This window comes from Taurulus bubalis (assembly GCF_910589615.1).
Source record: "Taurulus bubalis genome assembly, chromosome: 18".
In the NCBI taxonomy this organism is placed as follows: domain Eukaryota; kingdom Metazoa; phylum Chordata; class Actinopteri; order Perciformes; family Cottidae; genus Taurulus; species Taurulus bubalis.
The window spans coordinates 2,456,938-2,481,015 of NC_136606.1; the positions used below are offsets into that span (position 1 = coordinate 2,456,938).

Genomic DNA, 24,078 nt, shown 5'->3' on the forward strand with positions numbered 1-24,078 from the left:
ACACACACACACACACACACACACACACACGCACGCACACGCACACACACACACACGCACACACGCGTGCGCACGCACAAACACGCACGCACGCACACACACACACACACACACACACACACACACGAAAGCATGGGCTGACACACCACTACTCTCTTACTTCTGTCTCTCTCTCTCTCTCTCACACACACACACACACACACACACACACACACACACACACACACACACACACCACCCTCATCATGAGTCATGAGCCCAACACGACACATGCCATGTCCTCCTCTCCCTCCTGACCGTCATCTGAGACACGATGAGTCAGAGACGCTCGCTTGTGCCAAACGGATCAGCTTCCTCTCATCTCCTCCTCCTCCTCCTCCTCCTCTCATCTCCTCCTCCTCCTCCTCCTCCTCCTCCTCCTCTTCCTCTCATCTCCTCCTCCTCCTCCTCCTCCTCCTCTTCCTCTCATCTCCTCCTCCTCCTCCTCCTCCTCCTCTCATCTCCTCCTCCTCCTCCTCCTCCTCCTCCTCTTCCTCTCATCTCCTCCTCCTCCTCCTCCTCCTCCTCCTCCTCCTCCTCTTCCTCTCATCTCCTCCTCCTCCTCCTCCTCTTCCTCTCATCTCCTTCTCCTCCTCCTCCTCCTCCTCTTCCTCTCATCTCCTCCTCCTCCTCCTCCTCCTCTTCCTCTCATCTCCTCCTCCTCCTCCTCTTCCTCTCATCTCCTCCTCCTCCTCCTCCTCTCATCTCCTCCTCCGCCTCTTCCTCTCATCTCCTCCTCTTCCTCCTCCTCCTCCTCTTCCTCTCATCTCCTCCTCCTCTTTCTCCTCTTCGTCTCATCTCCTCCTCCTCCTCCTCTCATCTCCTCCTCCTCTTCTTCCTCCTCCTCTTCCTCCTCTTCGTCTCATCTCCTGCTCCTCCTCTTCGTCTCATCTCCTCCTCTTCCTCTCATCTCCTCCTCTTCCTCCTCCTCCTCTTCCTCTCATCTCCTCCTCTTCCTCCTCCTCCTCTTCCTCTCATCTCCTCCTCCTCCTCCTCTTCCTCTCATCTCCTCCTCCTCCTCCTCCTCTCATCTCCTCCTCCTCTTCTTCCTCCTCCTCCTCCTCTCATCTCCTCCTCCTCTCATCTCCTCTTCCTCTTCCTCTCATCTCCTCTTGATCCTCTTCCTCTCATCTCCTCCTCCTCCTCCTCTTCCTCTTCTTCGTCTCATCTCCTCCTCTTCCTCTCATCTCCTCCTCTTCCTCCTCCTCCTCCTCTTCCTCCTCTTCGTCTCATCTCCTGCTCCTCCTCCTCCTCTTCCTCTCATCTCCTCCTCCTCTTCGTCTCATCTCCTCCTCCTCCTGTCATCTCCTCCTCCTCCTCCTCTTCCTCCTCTTCGTCTCATCTCCTCCTCCTCGTTTTTTACGATTCAAAGAAGTGGTGTACGGAGAGTTTTTACTATGAAGACTCAGGAGATGATTCATGAGCGACACCTTTTACATTTTATACGTCCAGGGGAGGGTTTACTGAACGGGGCCGACCAGGCACAGAATCCAGGGGCCCAAAGAGACACGTATCAACCAGAGACACTCAAAATGACCCAAAGAGACACACACAACCACAAAGAGACACACAACAGCTGCAAAGAGACACAGAGAGGCCACAAAGAGACTGATAATGACAACGGAAAGGGACAAAACAACCACAAAGAGACACAAAATTACTGAAAACGGGCAAAACAACGACAAAGAGACAGATAATGACTATGGAAAGAAGCAAAACAACCTCAAAAATACTGATAATGACTATGGAAAGAAGCAAAACAACCTCAAAAATACTCATAATGACTATGGAAAGAAGCAAAACAACCTCAAAAATACTCATAATGACTATGAAAAGGGACAAAACAACCACAAAGAGACATAGATCAACCACAAAAAGATGCAAAATGAATAAGAAGAGATGCAAAACAATGACACAAAGGGTCAAAACTACCACAGACAGGAATAAGTACAAAAAAACACCAAAACAACAACAACGAGACGCTCATTTCTACAAAGAGACACAACAAGTTGACAGTGTGTGTGTCCTGTCCCGCCTGGATCCATTATTATATACATATGGATGCTATAGCTGCTTTAATAAACGTTATAAGCGCAGGCGGCTCTCTCTCCGTAATGAATATCAAGCGGAACGTCGATAGTCGTCGTATCTCAGCGTCGCAGGTCATGTCTCATCGTTAACCGCCTTCTTCTCTGTTCCGGCTCCCTGCAGCAGCTGCTATTGATCTTCTATTTATAAGGAAAGGCTCTGAAAGTGCTCTTCTAAACAGGAATCAATGCTAACATGCTCGCTCTACGCGAGAGCCTTTTGCAACGCCATGCGGCCGCATCACTGCTGTGTGCATTCATAGAGACACAGAGCTCGTTATGCAGAAGCTATAGGGATGGGGAAAGTATTTTAAGAGCAAGAAATGATTGTTCCCCCTTTTGGCTCAGGGAATAAATCATTTCAGATGGGCCCGTAATTATTTTGGGATTGTAAAATAGCAGCGCTGGGTTTTTCTTGCCTTTGATGGCCTCTTGTATCTCCTCCATTGATCTGCGTCATCAAGCCGTAAAAGCTTTTCAGGACAGTCGCCATATGATGCACGAGGCTCTGGAGGGCCGGGGCTTCTCCAAACCGCACGTCTACACGCTGAGCACCAATGCATCATGGGAGAAATCAAGAAGTATAGGTGCAGGAGAAGAGAGATCAAAGATGATCTGGAGCCAAAACATTCAGAAACACACGGAGCTCGCGCTTCATTTTCATATAAATATTTATTGCAGAGGAGGTATCTTTTATGTACATGCTATCACAATATAACACAATATAAATCTACCAAATATTCCCATATATTGATGCTATAAGCTTGTCATAGAGCAATAGTCATAACAAGCACATAATACAGTGGGTTAGGGACAGTATCACTCACTATACAACTCGTAACAGTCCATAAAAGATCAATTTTTTAAGTTTTTTGTTCTATCAAGGGCAGTGAAACATCGGTCCTATTATTATTATTACCTTTTTTTTTTCTTGAATTCATGCAGAAGCCACAAGAGCAAGATTTACGACGTTACAGCATTGAATAGTAGTAGCAGTAGTAGTAGTTGTGTTTGCCGTCGGGCGACTTGGTTCACGGGAGGAGAGGAGGAGGAGACAGAGAGCCAGGTGGTGCGAGGACGACGGCCTCGTCTGAAGGTCAAAAGGTCACTGAACTGAGGGGCGCTTACAGCAAGAAACTACCTGAAGGTGTGAGTTAAACCACGGAGCAGATTCAACGTGTTCCAGTGTGTGATGGTGGGATATTGCATTGTTATTATCGTATAAACGTGTCATAAAATAAATTAAGTTTCGCTACCAGAAGTAAATAACCATCTTTTTGCGTGTCTTAATATATTGTCGTCGTTTTCTTTTGTTGCACAAATGGGGTTCGAATTTCACCAGAATCAGATCTAAGGTCGTGTAGACACAGCTCCTCGTTGAAAATAGCTTGAAAAATAAATAAAACAGCAGATTATTCATCATCTAGGGCGGTAAAAAAGAAATCAATGCAGCAGTGATTACATAGAGAAAGAGAAAAAGGGGCTTTTGAAATGTGGTTGTTGTTGTCGGCTCCCCCCGGTACCATCCTGCATCCGCCGCACATGATGGATGACGCCTAACATGTGCTTCATAAATATCACATAGATCCATCAAATCATTACAAATCAATCCATGCACATCCGCCTCCTGGAGCTCGTGGAGCAGGAGGCGAGGACAAATGCAAACTCTCCACATCTGAGATACCGTAAAAGTCGAGTTACACGCCGCTACTAGCTTCGGTCAGTGTCCCCGTTTGCTCCCATCTCATGCTAGTTCCCCCGCTAACTTCCGCTAGCTCTCCGCTAACTTCCACTAGCGCTCCGCTAGCTCCCCGACAACCACCGAAGGTAGCGGGATCAGCCCCGGCTCGACACCCGACTTGGGCAGAGGGGACGCGGCCAGTAGCAGCAGCAGCGCGCTAGCTAGCAGCAGGAGCAGGGAGCTAGCAGCAGCGCTAGCTAACGCTGCTCCTAGCTTGCTACAGCAGCACACTGACCGGAGGTAGGAGCGGCTTGTAACCCGACTTTTACGGTACTTTGAGACGAGATCCCGACAGGTCAGCGGCGAAAGAGGTCATTTAAATCACGTTTATAGAATTAAACAAACGGTTACACATATCTGTCACTGGAGGGTTTCCAGTTTTATGCTAATGCGACTTAGCACTGTGTTTAAATAGGACGTTGCAAAATGAGCAGTGATTTCGTTAAATACAGTTTGTAAAGACTCCTACAGATCTTTGACAGCAATTATAGGTAATTACAATCAGCGACAACATTGTAATTCTCACAAGATTCAATGAAGTACCAGATGCTAAATTGAGACGTAGTTTTCCTCACGACTGCAGTGCATGATGGGATGTTTAGACATTTTGATACAAAACACTAAACAAATCAAAACCCTTCAAAAAGGTTTAGTCAGATTATTAATTGATAACCACATTGCTTAATTCTAAAATGATCGTCTTAATGGATCATTTGGGCTTCAGTGCATTAAACTGGGGACAACATGCGTTACGCTACTCGGGAACTTTCAATACAGAAACGCGAAGAAAAAACTGATGGCAGTGTAATGCTAGTAGAAATATTGTTATTTTAAAATATGAAAGGATAGTTCCTCGATATAAAAACGTGGGTTTTATTTTTCTCTCTCTTCTGTTGGTCGTGATAACATTGCACTCACCGAGCTGGAAACGATCGCTCCAACAAAGTCTGACAGAAAACATGACGAGTCACACGGCTGGAAACAGGCTGCTAGTCGAATGATTGAAACCACGATATTAAACATATCCTCACACGCTTGTCTAATATTTAAAAAAAAGGTTATTTTGTTTCGTTATATTTCTTTCGTGTGTTTTCCTGCATTTATATTGCAACATCCTGCAGTGTTTAGGCTTGATTAGGTTTATAAAAAGATCGTGATTTGGGTGTTTTGTGACACAAACAGCGGTCTCCTGGGTGAAAGTCCTACTGATCCACCCTGACTACCGCTCTTCAAACTACATCACCTGTCCTGGCTCACGATGGTTAACTACTTTATTTCCCATTAAAATACAAATTGAGTGCCACTAAAAGGTCAGTGATAATCCTCTTTCTAATTTATTATTCACTGATGGAAAATCACACATTGTAAGAGCTATCAGGCCACAACGATCTCTCACTGCACACACAATTAGGCAAGCATGGAAGGTCAAAGTTGCACCAGGAAGTCGGTGTGTGAACAAAAAGGTTGGGCAATAATTACATTCTACTGTTCGCCTATTTCTTTTGCTCCGTATGCACATTGTTCTAGTGAAGTTCCAGCTCTCAGCCAGTGCAATGCTATCGCGCCCCACTGGAGTAACGGACAAATGAAATGTTTCCCCTTCAAGCAGCAGCTTCTATCAGCTGTTTCTCCTCCAATTAAAGATTCGTTTCGGTGTTTGAGACAGAGGGAGTGTGAGGACAGGAAGCGCTGTCAGGATACTTTCTACTGTGTACATACGAGACATTCAACACACATTCATGTTAATGCTGCTCTCATATCATCTTCACCACCCTGAATGAGCTTTTTTGGAAACATGAAAGCCGGGGAAAGAAGTGCCTCTGGTATTAAAACAAATGATATATTTGTCAAGACATTGACAAACCGTTAGGGTCCGACTACTCTCGACACCTGGCTGTGCATGCTGTTTATATAGTTCACCGTCACAAAGGAGCCGAAGGAGAAGCCGCTTGCTTCCCTTCAGACTGATACAAGACAATGCTAGTTAGTTAGGCACATACAGTACATCTCTGCAGACTTGGAAGCATTTTAATCTGCCGAGAAACTACAATTAAATAGATCTAAACAAACAAAACATGTCTGTGTTTGGTGTGTGTGTGTGTGTGTGTGTGTGTGTGTGTGTGTGTGTGATGTCCTGTGTGGTATCATGCAATGAAGTTGGAAATAAGAGGACAAAATGCTCAAGAAGAACAGAGTCTGTCTGCAGTTCTTAATTTATGGAGTTGGCTAAAGTGCTATAGACGGATTCCCTCACCGAGTCCTTCCCGAGACACAAAGTAATAAATAAAGTTCCTGCCTTAAGATCAACATCTCTCTTCGCGGATGTTCTTTCATTCTTTGGCTTTTCACTTTTGCTGTTTTGTACAACTTTAATTTCAAACTTATTTTCCCCTACAAACCCATCGTCACGTCATATCTTAAGTCCATTAAGTGATGATGTCAATGCACGAAAAGAACCGCGTATGAACTGTCGACTGAATGCAGAACATGACAAATAAAGAGTTTTCGACATTGCTCGTGAAGTGAAAAGGCTGAATCAAAAGTTGCATAATTAGTCTAAAGATTTATCCTCAGGATTTTCCTTTAATAATCTGGAATGCTCGTTATGACTTTGTTTTGGGTTTTTTTTTTTTTTTGTACATTTTACTTATTTTCAAAATAGGTAAAACAGGAACAAAACCTCGGAAAGGAAGGCAACTTGTGGAACTTGATCAACTTTTCTTCCAAGTCACCGTACTATTAGTAAAAGGTAATATCTAACGATTTCAAAGTGAAAAAAAAGTATACATCAATAACTATAGTTTCAGCGGTCCATTACGGTCGAGTGTCATGCCTTCTTGCTCGATGTGCTGTCCTCAAAGTCCCAGGGACAAACATCGACCTTCTGAGCACTTGCAGCTCCGCCTTCAGGATTCGGATTGCTTAGTTTCACTGCAGAACCACTTTTGTCTGTACCTTTGTTATCCAACGTATCCTCAAAATCCCACGGGCAGACGTCAGTCGGCTTTGCTTTGGCTGCTCCAACATTTGCGCTTTTCCTTTTTTCTACCACGGGCACTTCCTGATGACTCTCCACGTCCCACGGGCACACCTCCGCCTTCTTCTGTTGGCTCACGTGCTTCTCTGAAGATTTGCTCTTGTCCTTAGCTTTTGTTCTACATTTCTCATCGTCAGCGTCTTTCGATTTCTCTTTCTCAACTGTTCTCGGGGAAGAGGTATCCTTCTTTTTCGACGGAGATTCCTTGGTTTGGGACGCCCGAGAGGGACTGGGTGTCCTCTCTGAACCCGGAGACACGGCGGCGCTGTCGTAGTCCCAGGGGCAAACGTCGGCTTTTGCAGACGGTGGCTGGAGTGCGCCTCCTGTTTTGGATGTATCTGAAAGGATGCTTTTTCCTTTCCCATCCACAGGAGAGGGGCCTTTTCTCTGTGTAGTCACATCTGGTGAACGGGCCAACTCTGTCGTCTTTTGGGGCTCTTCAAAGTCCCACGGACAAACCTCTACTCGATGGGTTTTGGAGCCCTCTGTTGTAGAATGAGGAGGCTGGGTTTTAGCGGGTTTGCTAGCCTGACTGTGTGTGTGTTGCTTTGAGCCTTCCTCTTGGCCGCCTTGACTTTCACCTCCATCTTCCCACGGACATACCTCCGCTCGGACAGCGGTCGTCTTCTGACTTTCCTTTGACGGCCTGCCACTCAACGGAGATTGATCGGAAACCTTCTGCTTCTGAGATTTGCCTCCCTTGGTGCTGCTGCCTCCGTGTACCGTCGTGGTTTCCTTCGGCGCGATTGATACATGCTTTTGGACCTTGTTTTCAGACGGAGTCGGTAGATCCTCCACTTCCCAGGGACACACTTCGGAGAGATCGTAGAGGTCTTTTCCCTTGACTGGATCAGAGCAGATTGAAGGCTGGCTGCTGCTCACCGGCTGTTTCATGATCCTGCCCAGTGCCGGGGTCTGTTTGTACTCAGCCGACTGGCTGATGATCATCTTGGGTTGGCACTCGTTTTCCGGCTCTGCGTTGACCCTCGTGTCTTTGCTCTTTGGCTGACTCTTCTTATTGCTGTCCTCCGTGCTCTGGTTCTTTCCTGTCAAGCCCAAAGTCTTCTCTTTGGCACTGGCGATGACACTGAGGGACTTCTGCAGCATGGAGGCTCGCGGGTGAATCGGTTTCTTGTCGGCGCTGAGGTTATGGGCGCTGGCGGACTTGCACACCAAAGGGACTGATTCCGTAGATTCGCTGGGGACACTCATATTATCACTGGACTGCTTCTTAACCAGCTTCTTGCCCATAAGCGTATCCAGGAGGGAGCCTTCCACCGGGGTGGCCTCCATCTTGTCCGTCGCCGAGCTGTTGGAGTCTTCACTCTGGTCGCGGACGTGGTCGTAGCTGCTGTGGGACTTCTTGAGGGAGAAGACCTTGTTCTTGAGCGTCTCCTCCTTCGCCGGCTTCGATTGGTGAGTCGGATCGAAGGGGTTCTTCTTCAACATGCAGATGCTGTTGCGGTTGCTCCCGTGTTCGCCGGCCTCCTTGTCTTCGCGGCTGCACTGCCGGTGCACCGACTCCGGGATCTCAGTTATGCGCCTCATCAGCGAGCGACCCAACCCTTTCTTGGAGCTCCGCTTCTTCTGGAGGTGAGGGTTGTTTGCCAGCATCTTCTTCCTCTTGTAAATCTCCAGCTGGGAGTAGAGTTTCTTCAGCTCCTCCTACGTATGCATGAGAGAATCAAGGGGGACGACACAAGCAAAGTGATCAGTGGTCCGATTAGAACCAATAATTACATTCATACAGCTTGAAAAAAGGGATTTCTAATCAAAACACAGAAAAAAGCAGACGTTCTACTGCACAGAGAACATGCAGTACAAATTCATGACACGTGACTACAAACGGCGTGCTGGAAAACAAAAAAGACAGGACAGTCTCGGACAGCGTCAAATAAGGAAACGGAGTGCGTTTTAATGCTAGGTCTGAAACAGCCTCGAAGCTCAGGTCTTTAAATGATCGTGTTTCTGACACATCTGACACAAGGCTTGCCCAAATCTTTTTGGTAGAGAGACTTCTTCGGCTCTAACAGACAAACGGAAATCTCTGCTCACGTTGGTACGTTTTTCCCAAAGACTGTCGCAAGACCTTACGCCACAGCCATTAATAGAACTGAGAGGGCCCATTTCCTCTGGTGTCTGCAATACAAAACTGCCATGGCTCAGTATTCAAAAGATGGCACCAGGTTATGCAATGGAGAGTGAAAGGTTAAAGGGAACGCCGCTCACCCGAATGTCCTCGGGATCCAGACTGTGTTCGCTCCACGCCGACGTGATGCTGCTGTTGAGATACGACCCGGAGCGACCCATGTCCAGCTCGTCCTCGTAGGCCTCGGAGGCGATATCGTCTCTCATGTGGGTGCCAGCAGACATGAACTGGGGAAGAGGCATGAAACAGAGCTTTTAACCAACGCAGGATTAAATAGCGCATTTGTTCGGGACTATTTTCAGCTGTACATATGTGTACAAATGTAAATGTTTCTTAAATGGACTCTGTTACGTCACTGTCTCTTAGCTTTGAGTTTCTTTTAACTTGTTCTGTGTTTTGTGTCTGTAACTATGTGTTTTTTATGCTGCTGCCTGTTTTGTCCAGGTCTCCCTCGAAAAAGAGGTTTGAAATCTCAATGGGACTCTCTTGGTTAAATAAAGGTTTAAATTAAAAAATGAATATGTTTCTGGACAGCAATAGAGTTCTATGGCACAGATACATGACACATAGCAGGCTTCAGGTATACAGACATTACTTACTGGGATCAATTACTCATGTGTTTTGGTCTCATTCATAGGATTTGTGGACAACAAGCTAAATATATAATATTGAAAGTTTTATCATTGAAATGAAATGAAAATGTTAACAAATAGCATTTGTTAAATTACATTGTAGTTTGCTGTGCATGTTTACCTTGGGGATGAGCAGCAGGCCCAGTGTTACGGTGACAGTCAGGTGTGTGTGGGTGAAGAACAGCAGCAGCATCCAGTCTGGATGGAGCTCCGGAGCGAGAGTGAACCTGAAAGAGGAAAAGTATACAGGACGTGAGAAACAGGAAAGAGAGAGAAATATATTGTAGGAATACAAGAGCAGGGATATCCAGATGTTAACCTCTTGTTAAAGTAATTATAGCCAAGACTTTCATTGAAATAAATGTCACTTTCTATCGTCGAAGGAGGTGACACGATGCTGATGGAGCGCACCGATAAAAGTATTGCAATATTTATATATTTTCCGTGATGACACTGTGCTGTCTGTGGTGACATTACCAGAAAAATGTATCTTTTTTCCCCCTGCAAAAATAAGCAGTGTGCATGCACCTAATTCTGAAAACTTGAAGCTCATGGATCAACAGCACGACTCCAGACTGTTAAACTCTGCAGGTTTTGAAGTTTGAACCTTGTTTGTATTAAATACAAAATGTTATGAGGCGTGTCAAACGGCTTCGATGCCTCTAAGACCGGAGCAGTTTTTTTACTGCAGTTGCTAAAAGGAATAAAAATCTTTGGATTTGGATTAATGATACTAATAATACTAATACTACTGTCTCTTTCACTGGTTAAAATGACAAACGCCGCCCTGCGTTATCACTTCACGACTCGATGAGCTTCACTCAGCGAGTCTTTTTCTGGTTTTTCTCTAACAGAGTGAGACGTCTTCCATCTAGCGGATCGCTAGTTAAACTTTCATTGATATCATATCAATGATCTAAAAATATAAGGAGTTAAGGGCTTTCTGTAATATAAAGAAATGTTGCATAAATAGCGATGCCCCATGAGCATCAATTGACAACTTTCAGTGCATTTGACACTTTAATAAAACATAATAAAACAAAATCCAGATTACTACTGGTCATACTACAGTTGGCATAATAATAATAATAATAATAATGCAGTCATTTATCAAGCTGTTCAGTATCTGTGCTCACATCTTTTCCCCCTAGTTCAACAGTTTTGTTAATAAACACACCGTAAACATCTTTATGATAGCGGATTGTCAAATTCCAAACGTATACGCACAGAAAGTGCAGTGAGGTTTGACTAAATTATGCCGTGATATTCACAGACGTTGCTCCGTCTGCAGTAAACCTCTTAGATACAGATGGAGCCGGGAGAGACGGAGAGCCCGGCACACTTAATGGGTTTTCAGCCAAAGTAGATTTATACACTGTCTGTCTAGGCGTCAATTCCAGCGCCTCGTATAATATTCCACTTGGGTGATCCTTTCGCCGGCAAGGACGCAATATTTTCCTCATTCTTTCAATTGGATTCACAATAAAAAAGAGAGCGACCTTGATCTGGTCTCGAGATTCGGCCTATTTATACATCACGCGGTGATACACTGGGCGGTGCAGCAGTTGGTGGAAAATGAGAAAAATGACTGGCGGAAACAATAGCCGTGCTGCAGCCTTTTATTATTTGAACTGAACTAACAGGCTTCCAGCTCAGTGAGACCTCATGCGCACTAAAGATATGAAGGCTTGACCTGTCAAATGCTAATTCTTGCACCAGAGAGCCCCTATGGAAGCAAATGTCATCTAGCAGGCTCATTACGTTGTTGAAGTTGGCAAATGGCTAATTAAGGAACAGTTATGCGGTAATAGCTTCGAGATATGAACGGCGGCGAAGGTCCATCACATGAAATGTCCCAAAGCTCGGAAGTCTTTCCTCTTTCCTGTTCGGCGACGGGTTTCTGTGCAGATAAGGATTGAAACACTCCTATTTTTAGGCCCTTTCCTCAAAAATTGCATCCCCAAACTAAAAGGGTGTATCTCTGCAACCACTAGGACTATTTGAATAATGTTGGTGTTTTAATAAAAGGTACACATGTGAGATGTTGTTCAGATGTGTAAATATCAGTCTATATGTTACTGGTTAAGAGTAAATGAAGATGACACACAGAAACAAATGAAAAGGTTTCAGGTCCGCCTATAAAAAAATCACTTTCTGGGTGATTATTTCTTTGAAATGATGCAGCTGTAAGGTCCAACTCTAACCCAAATCATAACTCAATATGTGAACATTCTCTAACCCAAATTATAGCTGAATATGTGAACATTCTCTAACCCAAATCATAACACAATATGTGAACATTCTCTAACCCAAATCATAGCTCAATATGTGAACATTCTCTAACCCAAATCATAACTCAATATGTGAACATTCTCTCTGCAAAAGTTGACTTTGATAAAGTGAAGTTAGAGAGGGTTTAGAACAGAGAACATTCAGACGAGGTCTCCAAAATTTTGCATTGGGGCACATTTGCGCAAATCTGTGGATTGTTTTTTAAAAGGTTAATAATCTTGGCATGCCGTCTCCTCTCAGCTTGCAGCGTCTCATTCAAACACTTCCCCCTCCATCGCTCACGCCTCCACCTTCAGCTGGAACGCTCCCCTCACACCCGGACCAAAAACCCCGACGACTATCACGGCCGACGGGGGAAGTTTTAACTGGTCACTGTGGGATCAGAGAGCCGGTTCTGTGAGTCATACAAATGGGTGGCGGAGGCCTCTAACGAGCGGCGGTGCACGCCGTGGTCTCCGGGAGCCGGCCAGCAGAGATAACTAGCCTCACCAGGCAACTTTACAATTTATTAAGGGTCTCGTTTGGCCATTTTCTGCAGAGAAACGCCTCACAACAAGGCTGACGGGGAAGATTAAAAGGGTTGGCATCGCTAATCACAACCAGCCAGATGTTCAAATACCATCAACATTTTTAATAACTTCTCAGTTTATACGTCGATGAAAACTCTTTTTTTTAAGGGGTGGATGTTAATTTATAACTGAAAATACGGCTGCCAATAATTCAAGCTATTTATATCGTCGTGAAAAAGAAAAAGACTAAATCATTCTGACGCGGTTCATTAGTAAATAATGTGATGGAGCTGAGCTCTCAATTAGAGGGACTCCAGCTAGGGACGGTTGTGGCGGTGTCAGCGGAAAGGCCTCATTTATAACACGCTCGCTGCCGCCGCCTGACATGTACACTGAGGGAGAGGAGGAAATAAAAATAAACATCTCCCGGATGAGCAGAGGGGTTGAGCGGCTCCTATATGTGACGGACATGAGACACTATCAATCGAAGACTGTGACATTAAATATGGAGTAAATATGTAGGGATATATGTCACATGACTGTGACAGCATCTGTGTGCTTTTGGAGGTCATTATGTTTGTTTTATCTTCCTTGGCGTCCTAGATGGGTGGGGCTTAGTGCAGGACTATTAAGACAGAGCCAGGAATTTATATTCATTACTTTTTCTTTTCATTTCACATAAATTACACACACTTTTCTAATCTCTTTTGTTTTTCCTCCTTCTTTTATGTAACAGGGTTTGGCAACAATTAAATTAAATTAAATTAAATTGTTGTCTTCACTTGCTAACACACAAAATATATACTTTGCGTTTACCGTGCATGAAGTAATTAAAACTCACCGGGAAAAAAACACGACTGCTTTTTATTTAGAAAATGGGTTAGCGCTGAACTTCAGGCTGTTGTGGTCAAAATTAGTATTACAACAACATTATTATAAACCCGAGAGCAAAAGCAATTTAGATCAGACTTTAAAGAACAATGATTCTCACCTCCCTCAGGGTTTCCATTGATGTCTATCACTACACCTGTGCATTAAATGACGTCGCTTTAATCCTCACCTGATGACGTAGAATATGGCCGTCAGCACAAGCTCGTTGTGGACGGCGATGGCCATGTAGCGAGGCTCGTGGAACGCCGACGGCACCGTCCTCACAGCGTAGCACAGGTACACGGCCCACAGCAGGAACAGGAACTCAGCTGGAGGAGAAAAGACGTGATGAAGACATGCACACGCAGGGCGGAGGCTCTTCAGGGCCCCAAAAAGAGGGACGAGCGCCCACCAGCCAGCCTCGGGGGGCGGGGGGCAAACTGTTGTGCAACTCAGGTATCAGGTGTTCAGCTGTTGTTTAACACAAGCACCAAACCCACGTGTAACAGCTGTGGCTGTATTCTCTGGACAATAAACACATCCCTGTGCACCTGCATGGCAACCCCATGTAATGTCACCTAGCAGCGATGAACACGCTGCTGCTTCTGCATAAAAACCTGCTGCCATTTAGTGTGTCCTTTGAGTCACAACAGGAACAACTGCGAGCACTCGATTGGCCGCTTAAGGTCGTGTGAGGCATGTGAAGGTCACATCTGGTTATCGTTGAGCCATAAAATATATGTTTATATTCATACTTTGCATTTTTGCACTTTCTCTATTGTTTAAATTTAATTTCCTCAATTTATACACTCTGCGGTTTCGTTATATTGAGTTTTGCTGTATATATTGAGCATCTTTCATCCCTGCTATTTTTTTTTGTGTCTGTAAGCTGCAGCTACGAAAAACAAATTTCCTCTTGGGGATGAATAAAGTATATATCTATCTAACTATCTATCAAAACAAAAGAAAGGACTGTATACCAATCTGACAAGAATATTTCAACCAAAGCAACAACTCAAAAATTGTTTTTTTAATGGTTGAATGCTACTTATAAAATAAATAAATCCTTACCAAACAACATATTAATTACCAACAACGTCAATTCATTAACCTTTTTTAAAAGGTGGTAACGACCAACATAAGAATGCTGGAGGGTCTGCAAGAGCACGAGAGAAATGTAATTAAATGGAATGTAACGTTTTAGATTCAATTACCGCATCATTGCAACGCTGAAGCTGCAGTTTTGTTGCATACTTAATAAACTGTGCTAAATAATACATCATGACTGGTTTGAAACAAGCTTTTTTAATGTTATGTTGAGCAAAAAGTCAAATGCATTACAACTCGACCCCTGACTGTTTGCAGGTGCGTTTTTGGCGTTTGTGTAATTTATGAGCTGCATGTGGTGACATCAGAGCTGACTTGCACTATCCAATTACCCACCTATTTTTACCTCCTAATAGACAGCATGAAAATGTGCCTTCAGTGTACAGTATCCCAGCGTGAAGGCTCCGCCGGGGGTCCATCTGTTTCCCCAGAAGCACAAAAGGACCTCGGTTCCCTCCCCCGTTTCGGCCTGAGTCAGCAGACGTAACGCAGCATGCAGATTTCCTCAGCGAGAGTCGCTGCTTTCCTCCGAGCGCCTTTAGTTTCTCATGCTGCTGGGAGCCCTCTCCTCCTCACGCAAATACACACAAAGAGGTGTAGCACCCGGTGGAGGGGATTACTACTAGACGGCAGGGGTGGGGGGAGATATCGATACAGCATAGTATCGCGATATTCTGGCGATGTTAACTGCCGACATCCACCGAAAGTCGGCAGTTCAGGTCGCCAGTTAACACAGAGCTGTGAGCGGCTACGGATAATATTATGAACCCAGACAGGAGGGCGTTTGATGTTCAGACGTTTTGGGGATTTCCACAACAAGTATAAAGCAGAAATAGTGGTTATTTTCATGGGGGATGGCGGAAATGATAACAGTTTGCACGGAGATAAGCCCCGCCCCCTCTCCAGCACGTCCAGCTCGAATGACGCGACTATGTAGACTGTGATGACACGACTATGTAGACTGTGATGACACGACTATGTAGACTGTGATAATGACACGACTATGTAGACTGTGATAATGACACGACTATGTAGACTGTGATAATGACACGACTATGTAGACTGTGATGACACGACTATGTAGACTGTGATAATGACACGACTATGTAGACTGTGATAATGACACGACTATGTAGACTGTGATAATGACACGACTATGTAGACTATGATAATGACACAACTATGTAGACTGTGATAATGACACGACTATGTAGACTGTGATAATGACACGACTATGTAGACTGTGATGACACGACTATGTAGACTGTGATAATGACACGACTATGTAGACTGTGATAATGACACGACTATGTAGACTGTGATAATGACACGACTATGTAGACTGTGATAATGACACGACTATGTAGACTGTGATAATGACACGACTATGTAGACTGTGATGACACGTCTATGTAGACTGTGATAATGACACGACTATGTAGACTGTGATAATGACACGACTATGTAGACTGTGATAATGACACGACTATGTAGACTGTAATAATGACACGACTATGTAGACTGTGATGACACGACTATGTAGACTGTGATAATGACACGACTATGTAGACTGTGATAATGACACGACTATGTAGACTGTAATAATGACACGACTATGTAGACTGTGATGACACGACTATGTAGACTGTGATAATGACACGACTATGTAGACTGTGATAATGACACGACTATGTAGACTGTGATGACACGACTATGTAGACTGTGATAATGACACGACTATGTAGACTGTGATAATGACACGACTATGTAGACTGTGATGACACGACTATGTAGACTGTGATAATGACACGACTATGTAGACTGTGATGACACGACTATGTAGACTGTGATAATGACACGACTATGTAGACTGTGATAATGACACGACTATGTAGACTGTGATAATGACACGACTATGTAGACTGTAATACAAACAGTAATACAAGCAGTTCAGTTTGTCTGGTGCAACATTTATCACAGTGTTGGTCAGTTTGTCTGCTTGACAATCACATTTTGCTGCAATAAAAATGATGGAAGTGAGATGAACAGACTGAAAACGTTATCTTATGAGGTCAAATATGTTGACAAAGTTTTCCTTTGGGGAAATCTGTGGTTGAAAAAAAGGGAATAACTCGCAATATATTGCAATACTCAAAATATCGCAATACTCAATGTATCGCAGTATCATGATAATATCGCAGTATCGTGATAATATTGTATCGTGAATTAAGTATCGTGATAATATCGCAGTATCGTGATAATATTGTATCGTGAATTAAGTATCGTGATAATATTGCAGTATCGTGATAATATCGTATCGTGACTTAAGTATCGTGATAATATTGCAGTATTGTGATAATATTGTATCGTGACTTAAGTATCGTGATAATATTGCAGTATTGTGATAATATTGTATCGTGACTTAAGTATCGTGATAATATCGTAACTTAAATATTGTGATAATATCGCAGTATCGTGATAATATCGTATCGTGGCTTAAGTATCGTGATAATATCGTATCGTGATTATATCGCAGTATCGTGACTTAAGTACCGTGATAATATCGCAGTACCGTGATAATATGGTATCGTGGTGATTCCCATCCCTACTAGACGGAGGCAAACTCTTTTACTCATCCAGCTTCTTGTTTGAGCGCCAAATGCTTTCACGCCAGACAAATTACTTCTTGATTTCATGCCACGCACACCTCAAATAACTCGCTCGCTGTGGCGCTCGAGCACACAGTTCAGTGTCCATAAATCGGGCTTACCGACAGCCATCATGTAGTCCCAGCGATCCAGCAGGCACATGCCGAACTGCAGCCCGTCGGGCGTGTAGCCCACGTCGATCAGAGCCAACTTCCTGTCCGGGTTCTGACACACGGCAGATGTCCACGCCACCAGGAACCAGCAGACGATGAGCAGGATGATGCCCAGCAGACGCAGCACTCGCCAGCTGGTCATATAGGGGATCCTCTGGGCCGTACGGGACAGGAACACCTTCAGCACCCTGCAGGGCGGGAGGTGAGAAACTCGCTTTAAGAACGTCACCAACAAAAAAACATCTTCTTACCCCTCAGCTGAACTTTCCTGAGGCCTAATTCTCTTATTGAGTTCCACTAGTTCCCAGAATTCCCTTCAGCAACCCGTATATGCGTAGATGTACGGGATGATAGGAAATAACCAGCGCTATAGGGAGAAAGGGATTTCATTTCTTTCTTTTTTTCCAACATGCATTATGATCTACTGATGTAACGCACTGTTTTACTCTATTCCATAACTGTCTAAATCTATTTTAGCTTGTTTTTATGTATAATAAAAAAGCCATTATTCCAAAGCAAGCCTGTTTGAAGTACCACGACTCAAATGGGAAGCTAATTAGCATAATTTCTACATGGTGACGCGATGCTCGACCACGACCATAATCTTTCTCTCAAGTTGTTTTCTTTGCCTGAAAAAAAGCTTAAATAGAAACACAAGTAATGCACTTTTGAATGATTGATGTTGGGCCGACAGTCTCCCAGATCAGATCAGTTGATATGATTGATTTTGTGAGACCAATGACCTCCACTGCTGTTTATTTTGGAAGAAAATGTCATGTTTCAAAATGCAAATATCTCAGTATAATTTCTCCTTCAGGTTTGATACGACACACAGATGAAATGCATCATTATTCACCGCGTCTCTCCACGACCTGCGTGTCGCTTTAAATCCACAGAGCGACAGAAGACCGTGAAACAGGAATTAAAACTGTGCTCAACACATGACCAGCCGCCGCTATTCTTAGGCTGTGCCCTTCACGCACATTGATGAAGTGTCCGCCGCTAATGAGCCCCCCATCAAAAATTGATTTGTGCAATATGTTAACGTGCACCTCTGGAGGGTTTGCCCGACTCGCGCTCGCATTAGCCACGTCCTCTTCATCGGCATCTTCATCGGGCCTTTTTGACAGGATCACCCGACAAAAAGCCCCTCAGATGAACTATTTAAGTGCATTACTTTAAATACAGCAGAGCCCCCTCCTCTCCCTCACTGTATCCTCCAGCTGTCCTTTCGCTTCCTCCGATTTCACACATTTGTCTCTCAGTTTGTCTCTTGCCAACCATCGTTCACTACTGCGTTATATACGGGGATCATCTGGGGCCAAAGCGCCCCGTGTTTTCTTAATTACATTTGCTTGGCAGTTCCCTCTTCCGCCTAATGAGGCAGTGAATCCGCCCCCTGCACGAGGACGGCGGTGATGAATTAGCGGAGGAGCAAGCTGCCCGGCACACTTCATAAAGCTCTTGCTTTTACAAGGAGCCGACGCGGAAGACAACGTGTAATTGCACTTAAAGAGGTCGATGTAATCCCATTTCTTGGCGTGGATAATGACGTGGGACAAATGGTGTTGTGATGTGTGTGTTACCTGTACAGCTTCAGAGTCAGGGTCCCGTAGACGGTCGCGAAACCCAGCAGGCGAACCCATCGCAGCAGGATGCAGCGGAAAACACTGGGCTGGAAGTAGAGAATCCCGACCTGCAAGAGGACGGACGAAGCCTTAAAACATGTGGAAATATAAGGAAGAGAGCCATCTGACTGTGAGCGTGATATAGTTGATGATGGAGCCTCTATTGCTGGGGACATGAAGTACGATATGGGAAGTTGCTGCTGTTGTGTGGAGTAATCTGATTTAAATGCTGGTTTGTGACACCAGCATGAAGTGAGCTCACATAGTTTAGTTTCTCTCAGGCATCTGCTCGTTGTTCACTGCACTGCAACTTGTATTCTATTTTTTGCTTCTTGACTTTTTTTAATGTTTTAAGTTCTACATTGTTTTTAAATCTTGTTCTCTTCTGCATTATGTTTTGGTGCTTTTGGGCCCTATTTCACTTTTAATGTATGTCATCTCCTTTACTCTTAACCAGTAACATATACAGTATTAACACATCTGAACAATATCTCACAGCTGTTACTGTTCATTCTGATACCAACATTATTAAAATAGACATTGTAGTTGCAGATATACACCTTTTTCAGAAAAAACCTCAAACACGCCTCAAACACACCTCAAACACTCCTTAAACACACCTCAAACATGCCTCAAACACGCCTCAAACACACCTCAAACACACCTCAAACATGCCTCAAACACGCCTCAAACATGCCTCAAACACACCTCAAACATGCCTCAAACACACCTCAAACATGCCTCAAACACGCCTCAAACACGCCTCAAACACGCCTCAAACACGCCTCAAACACACCTCAAACACACCTCAAACATGCCTCAAACACACCTCAAACATGCCTCAAACACACCTCAAACATGCCTCAAACACGCCTCAAACACGCCTCAAACACGCCTCAAACACTCCTCAAACACCCCCTTAAACATGCCTCAAACATGCCTCAAACACGCCTCAAACACGCATCAAACACACCTCAAACATGCCTCAAACACGCCTCAAACACACCTCAAACACGCCTCAAACACGCCTCAAACACACCTCAAACATGCCTCAAACACACCTCAAACATGCCTCAAACACACCTCAAACACACCTCAAACATGCCTCAAACACGCCTCAAACACACCTCAAACACGCCTCAAACACACCTCAAACATGCCTCAAACACACCTCAAACATGCCTCAAACACACCTCAAACACGCCTCAAACATGCCTCAAACACGCCTCAAACATGCCTCAAACACACCTCAAACACGCCTCAAACATGCCTCAAACACGCCTCAAACATGCCTCAAACACACCTCAAACATGCCTCAAACATGCCTCAAACACGCCTCAAACACGCCTCAAACACTCCTCAAACACGCCTCAAACATGCCTCAAACACGCCTCAAACACGCCTCAAACACTCCTCAAACACGCCTCAAACACGCCTCAAACATGCCTCAAACACGCCTCAAACACGCATCATACATGCCTCAAACAGGCTGCAGCGGCCCTGGGACGTCCTTTAAAGCCTCACGACGAGTAAACAAGTGCAGTCGTTGCATAATGCGGCAATTAAGCATTTTGCCGTTCTGTGTACAGTAAGTCGTCTCAGATGTATGATTTAATGGATAAGAGACACAGACATGAAAGCGCTTTCAACATTAGCATGAATTTTACTCACGCTGCTTCTGCTTCGTCAACATTTTCTGTAATTACTATGAGTAACTAGCTATCTCGCTATATAATACTGCAGTTATTGATAATCCTAAAAGTGGTAAAACACTATTTTCTCAAGGAATTCACAGCTGATGTATTGCAGAGAGAATCCCTGAACAGCTTGGGCCATAACAGTAAAACAAGTGCGGCGCGTCTCATAAGCGTCCTCAGCAATATTCACAACAACAAACACATCTGAGCCGGCTAACATCACACAAAGCGTGCCCTTGAGACGAGGAGCAGGGCATCCACCCATGTCTGCAAAGACCTAGAAACACTCTGAAGCAGTGCCATCCGAGCAACACACACACACACACACACACACACACACACACACACACACACACACACACACACACACACACACACACACACACACACTGATGGTCTTCCAAAGACGTAAAACGCGCCAAAAGAAAGAAAGAAAGAGAAACAAACATCCGAGGCAACATAATTATCGGTTGGTTGCAGATGTGCCGCGTCTCCCCGTGGGATTGTTAATGTTGATGGGATTAGTCGAGGCATTAGACGCAGGAGACGCAGGCATGTGGATCTGGGTTTGAGTCCGTGGACCCCACGGGAGGAAGGGTGGCCCACATCCTCTCTGCTGGCCGAGCGAACACACAGACTTCTGAGTAAAGGAACAGCTGGCGCCGGTGGAGTCGGATCGAGGCGGCGAGCGAATAACGAATAGATGAGTTGTTCATCTTACATGCAGATGGAAAAGCTTCTAAAACGACATTCTGTAGAGTTTGCATGGACAACCCAACTCACGAGGTCAAAGAAGAATATCTCAATAATAATGCAGAACGGCTCCTCAGTGCATTCTTTTATTTATTTATTTTTTAACACAGGAAGAGGAGTAATAAGAGGAATAAGCAGATAGCGGGGCCGGCGCTGAGCAACTAGCTGACGCAGGTTTTTAGCTTTAGAAGAGGACACCAGAAGATGAGTGGAAAACACGACTCTGTGTAGGTGAACTGGGAAAGTAACATCTGGATCTAATTCACATGCCAGTTAAAGGCTGGGGCTGTTAGTGACGAGATAGAAACAGGGTTCATACACATTCTGACCAGTGACTTCCATGACTTTTAACCATTTTAACCAAATTTCCATGACCTCTGTGACGTTTAACCAAATTTCCATGATCAAACATTTAGTGAAATCTGGGTGTAAACAGTAAAAAGTGAGTAAATGTAGTATTTAAACTAACAATGAGAATACAAAGCATACAGTAAACCTTAAATGACACAAATGAATGAGACAATAGTTTGATTAAAAGAATACACATTTATATAGATGCCTGTATGTATGCCTGCTTATATTTTGAGTCTTTCTTTTAAAAGCATATTTATTATTTCAAACTCAGCGTAAATGAACGTCATGAACACATGAATATAACACATTTAGATGACTTTTACAACACTTTTGGGATTTTATTTTTTTCAAGGTCTTTTTCCAGGCCTGGAAATAACCATTTTAAAATTCCATGACTTTTCCAGGTTTTTCATGACTGTAAGAACCCTGATATGGAAGGGAGGGTCACTTTAATGTTATATTCTACTGTAGATGTTGTAAATATTCATGCTCCCATTTTTTTGAAGATTTAGTTTAGTCTTTTTCACACATAAAAACGTTGACGTCAGAACTCGTCTTTACACGTCTTATAAAAGACGAGCAATCAGATGTCAACATCAGTCTCTTTATTTCCCAGAAAGTTAAATTAAAAGTTAAAAACAAACTGATATCGTACTCCGGTTCCCATGAGAACTCAAATATTACACCTCAGCCCGTACATATGTGTGTAAACGCTGCTACACACACAACAACGCCGCCTACCGTTCTGGACCAGTGCCAAAAATGACAAACAGGTTTTGATTTCCAGTTCAACCAGCCCACTGATGACTCCGATGAGCTTTCGTTTTCATTGAGTCCATGAAGGTTAGGTTTAATCACCCGGCCCAGGCCTTAGGGATAAACTGTCCTAGGCCAGACTGTAAAATAAGACGTTATGACCTTTATTACATTATGTTACAATTGAATTATGTTTTGGGTATGTGCTTTTATTTTAACGTGTAACACTACTGAGAAGTGTAACCTTTGATCTTTGTGGATGTTTTGATGTTGTTATCGGTGTTTAACTTTGAAGGACGTAGTAATCTTTGATCTTTGAGGAAGTCTAATATTTGTTTTGTTTTTCTGGTTGAAGTAATACAAGTCTATGTTTTCTTTAAGTTTTAAGATTTAAGTCAGTTAGCTTTCTCACTTAACTTACCTGACGAAGCTGAACCCCCAATAAAATGTTGAAAAATTATGTAATTCCTGTATATATCACTCAACACTACTGATATCATGGGGGTATAATCTGGCCTGAGGGGTATGAATTGGCCTAGACCATAATATACCCGGGGTATAATCTATCCTAGGCCCCTTTAACCCCAGGTATACCAGGTATACTACCAAACAATAAGCGTAGTCATTGTCCTCAAACATTGCCGTGACCCCTCAGAACGAGCAGAAATGATTTACACAAGCCGTGCACTTTCCATCCGCCGGGTTTCCGGGAAGAGACGTGCCGCGAACCCCTCGTTGGGTTTCTCTTAACGCCAGTGTGCATAAAGAGCCAGATCAGTTTCTGCCCCCCTTTTCTTTTCAAACCTGCCATTAATAATCCATGCTGAGTGCTGGGAATCTTAGATTCAGCACGCTGGGAAAGGGGGAAGGATCTGGTGTTGTGTGTAGCAGGGCGCTTCATACCTTTATATCTAATGGACGTCGATACCGAGGAGACAATTATCAAAACACTTACGACTCTTCTGCCGGCCGCGTCTCAGTTACAGCTTCTGGAAATGCTGAGTGAGCGTTGCCAACATCTAGCAGCAGCATTTAAAACTACATTTCAACCATATGAGTTCAGGGTAACGGTAGCTGTTCATAATGTTTTGGGGGAATTCTGAGTCAATAGCATGTCCATTCTGTGTTGTTTTCCCCATCCATCCAAAGGTGCACTTTATGGTTCGCTCTATAGATCAGCATTGACTAAATATACAGCTTCCTCTTTCGTGTACAGGGTTGGATTTAAGTGTTGTTTCCTATTTATTCTCACTATTATCTCCCCAAGATATTCCTTATTTCCAGTGTTTTGGTATACACGTATTTTGTAAAAAACATGATCGTAGCCCTTTAAGCCCTCACCCTAACCCCTAATCCTATTTATTGTGTGAGTTGTGTTTAGTGGTTGTTCATGGAGATTATATATTATTCTAGCCCTGATTCTTATGTTTAATTTGATACCTAACACATTTTTGGGATTTATACCATGTTTTTTTATTGATTTGTACCATATGACCTGATATAAAAGGGTTAATAAGTGCCTTCATCATTTCATCGCTGGTACTGAGGCCTTTTAAAGCAACATATCTAATGTTTTCACGGCAGGTGAACGGTTCGATCCCCGGTC

At 44.0% G+C, this 24,078-nt stretch overlaps 1 protein-coding gene across 1 annotated transcript in view; it reads right to left on the minus strand.

Annotated features, from left to right (window-relative positions):
• Positions 1-6,694: 6,694 nt before the first annotated feature.
• The window catches only part of gpr158a (G protein-coupled receptor 158a), a gene marked incomplete at both ends in the record, with an annotated part of 73,981 nt that continues 56,597 nt past the window's right edge, over positions 6,695-24,078 (minus strand). The window contains 7 exons of the mRNA XM_079234188.1: positions 6,695-8,569; positions 8,960-9,043; positions 9,134-9,280; positions 9,807-9,912; positions 13,547-13,685; positions 17,234-17,472; positions 18,871-18,980. Of these exons, the coding sequence (XP_079090314.1) occupies positions 6,695-8,569; positions 8,960-9,043; positions 9,134-9,280; positions 9,807-9,912; positions 13,547-13,685; positions 17,234-17,472; positions 18,871-18,980 (2,700 nt within the window). The remainder of the gene's footprint in view (positions 8,570-8,959; positions 9,044-9,133; positions 9,281-9,806; positions 9,913-13,546; positions 13,686-17,233; positions 17,473-18,870; positions 18,981-24,078) is intronic.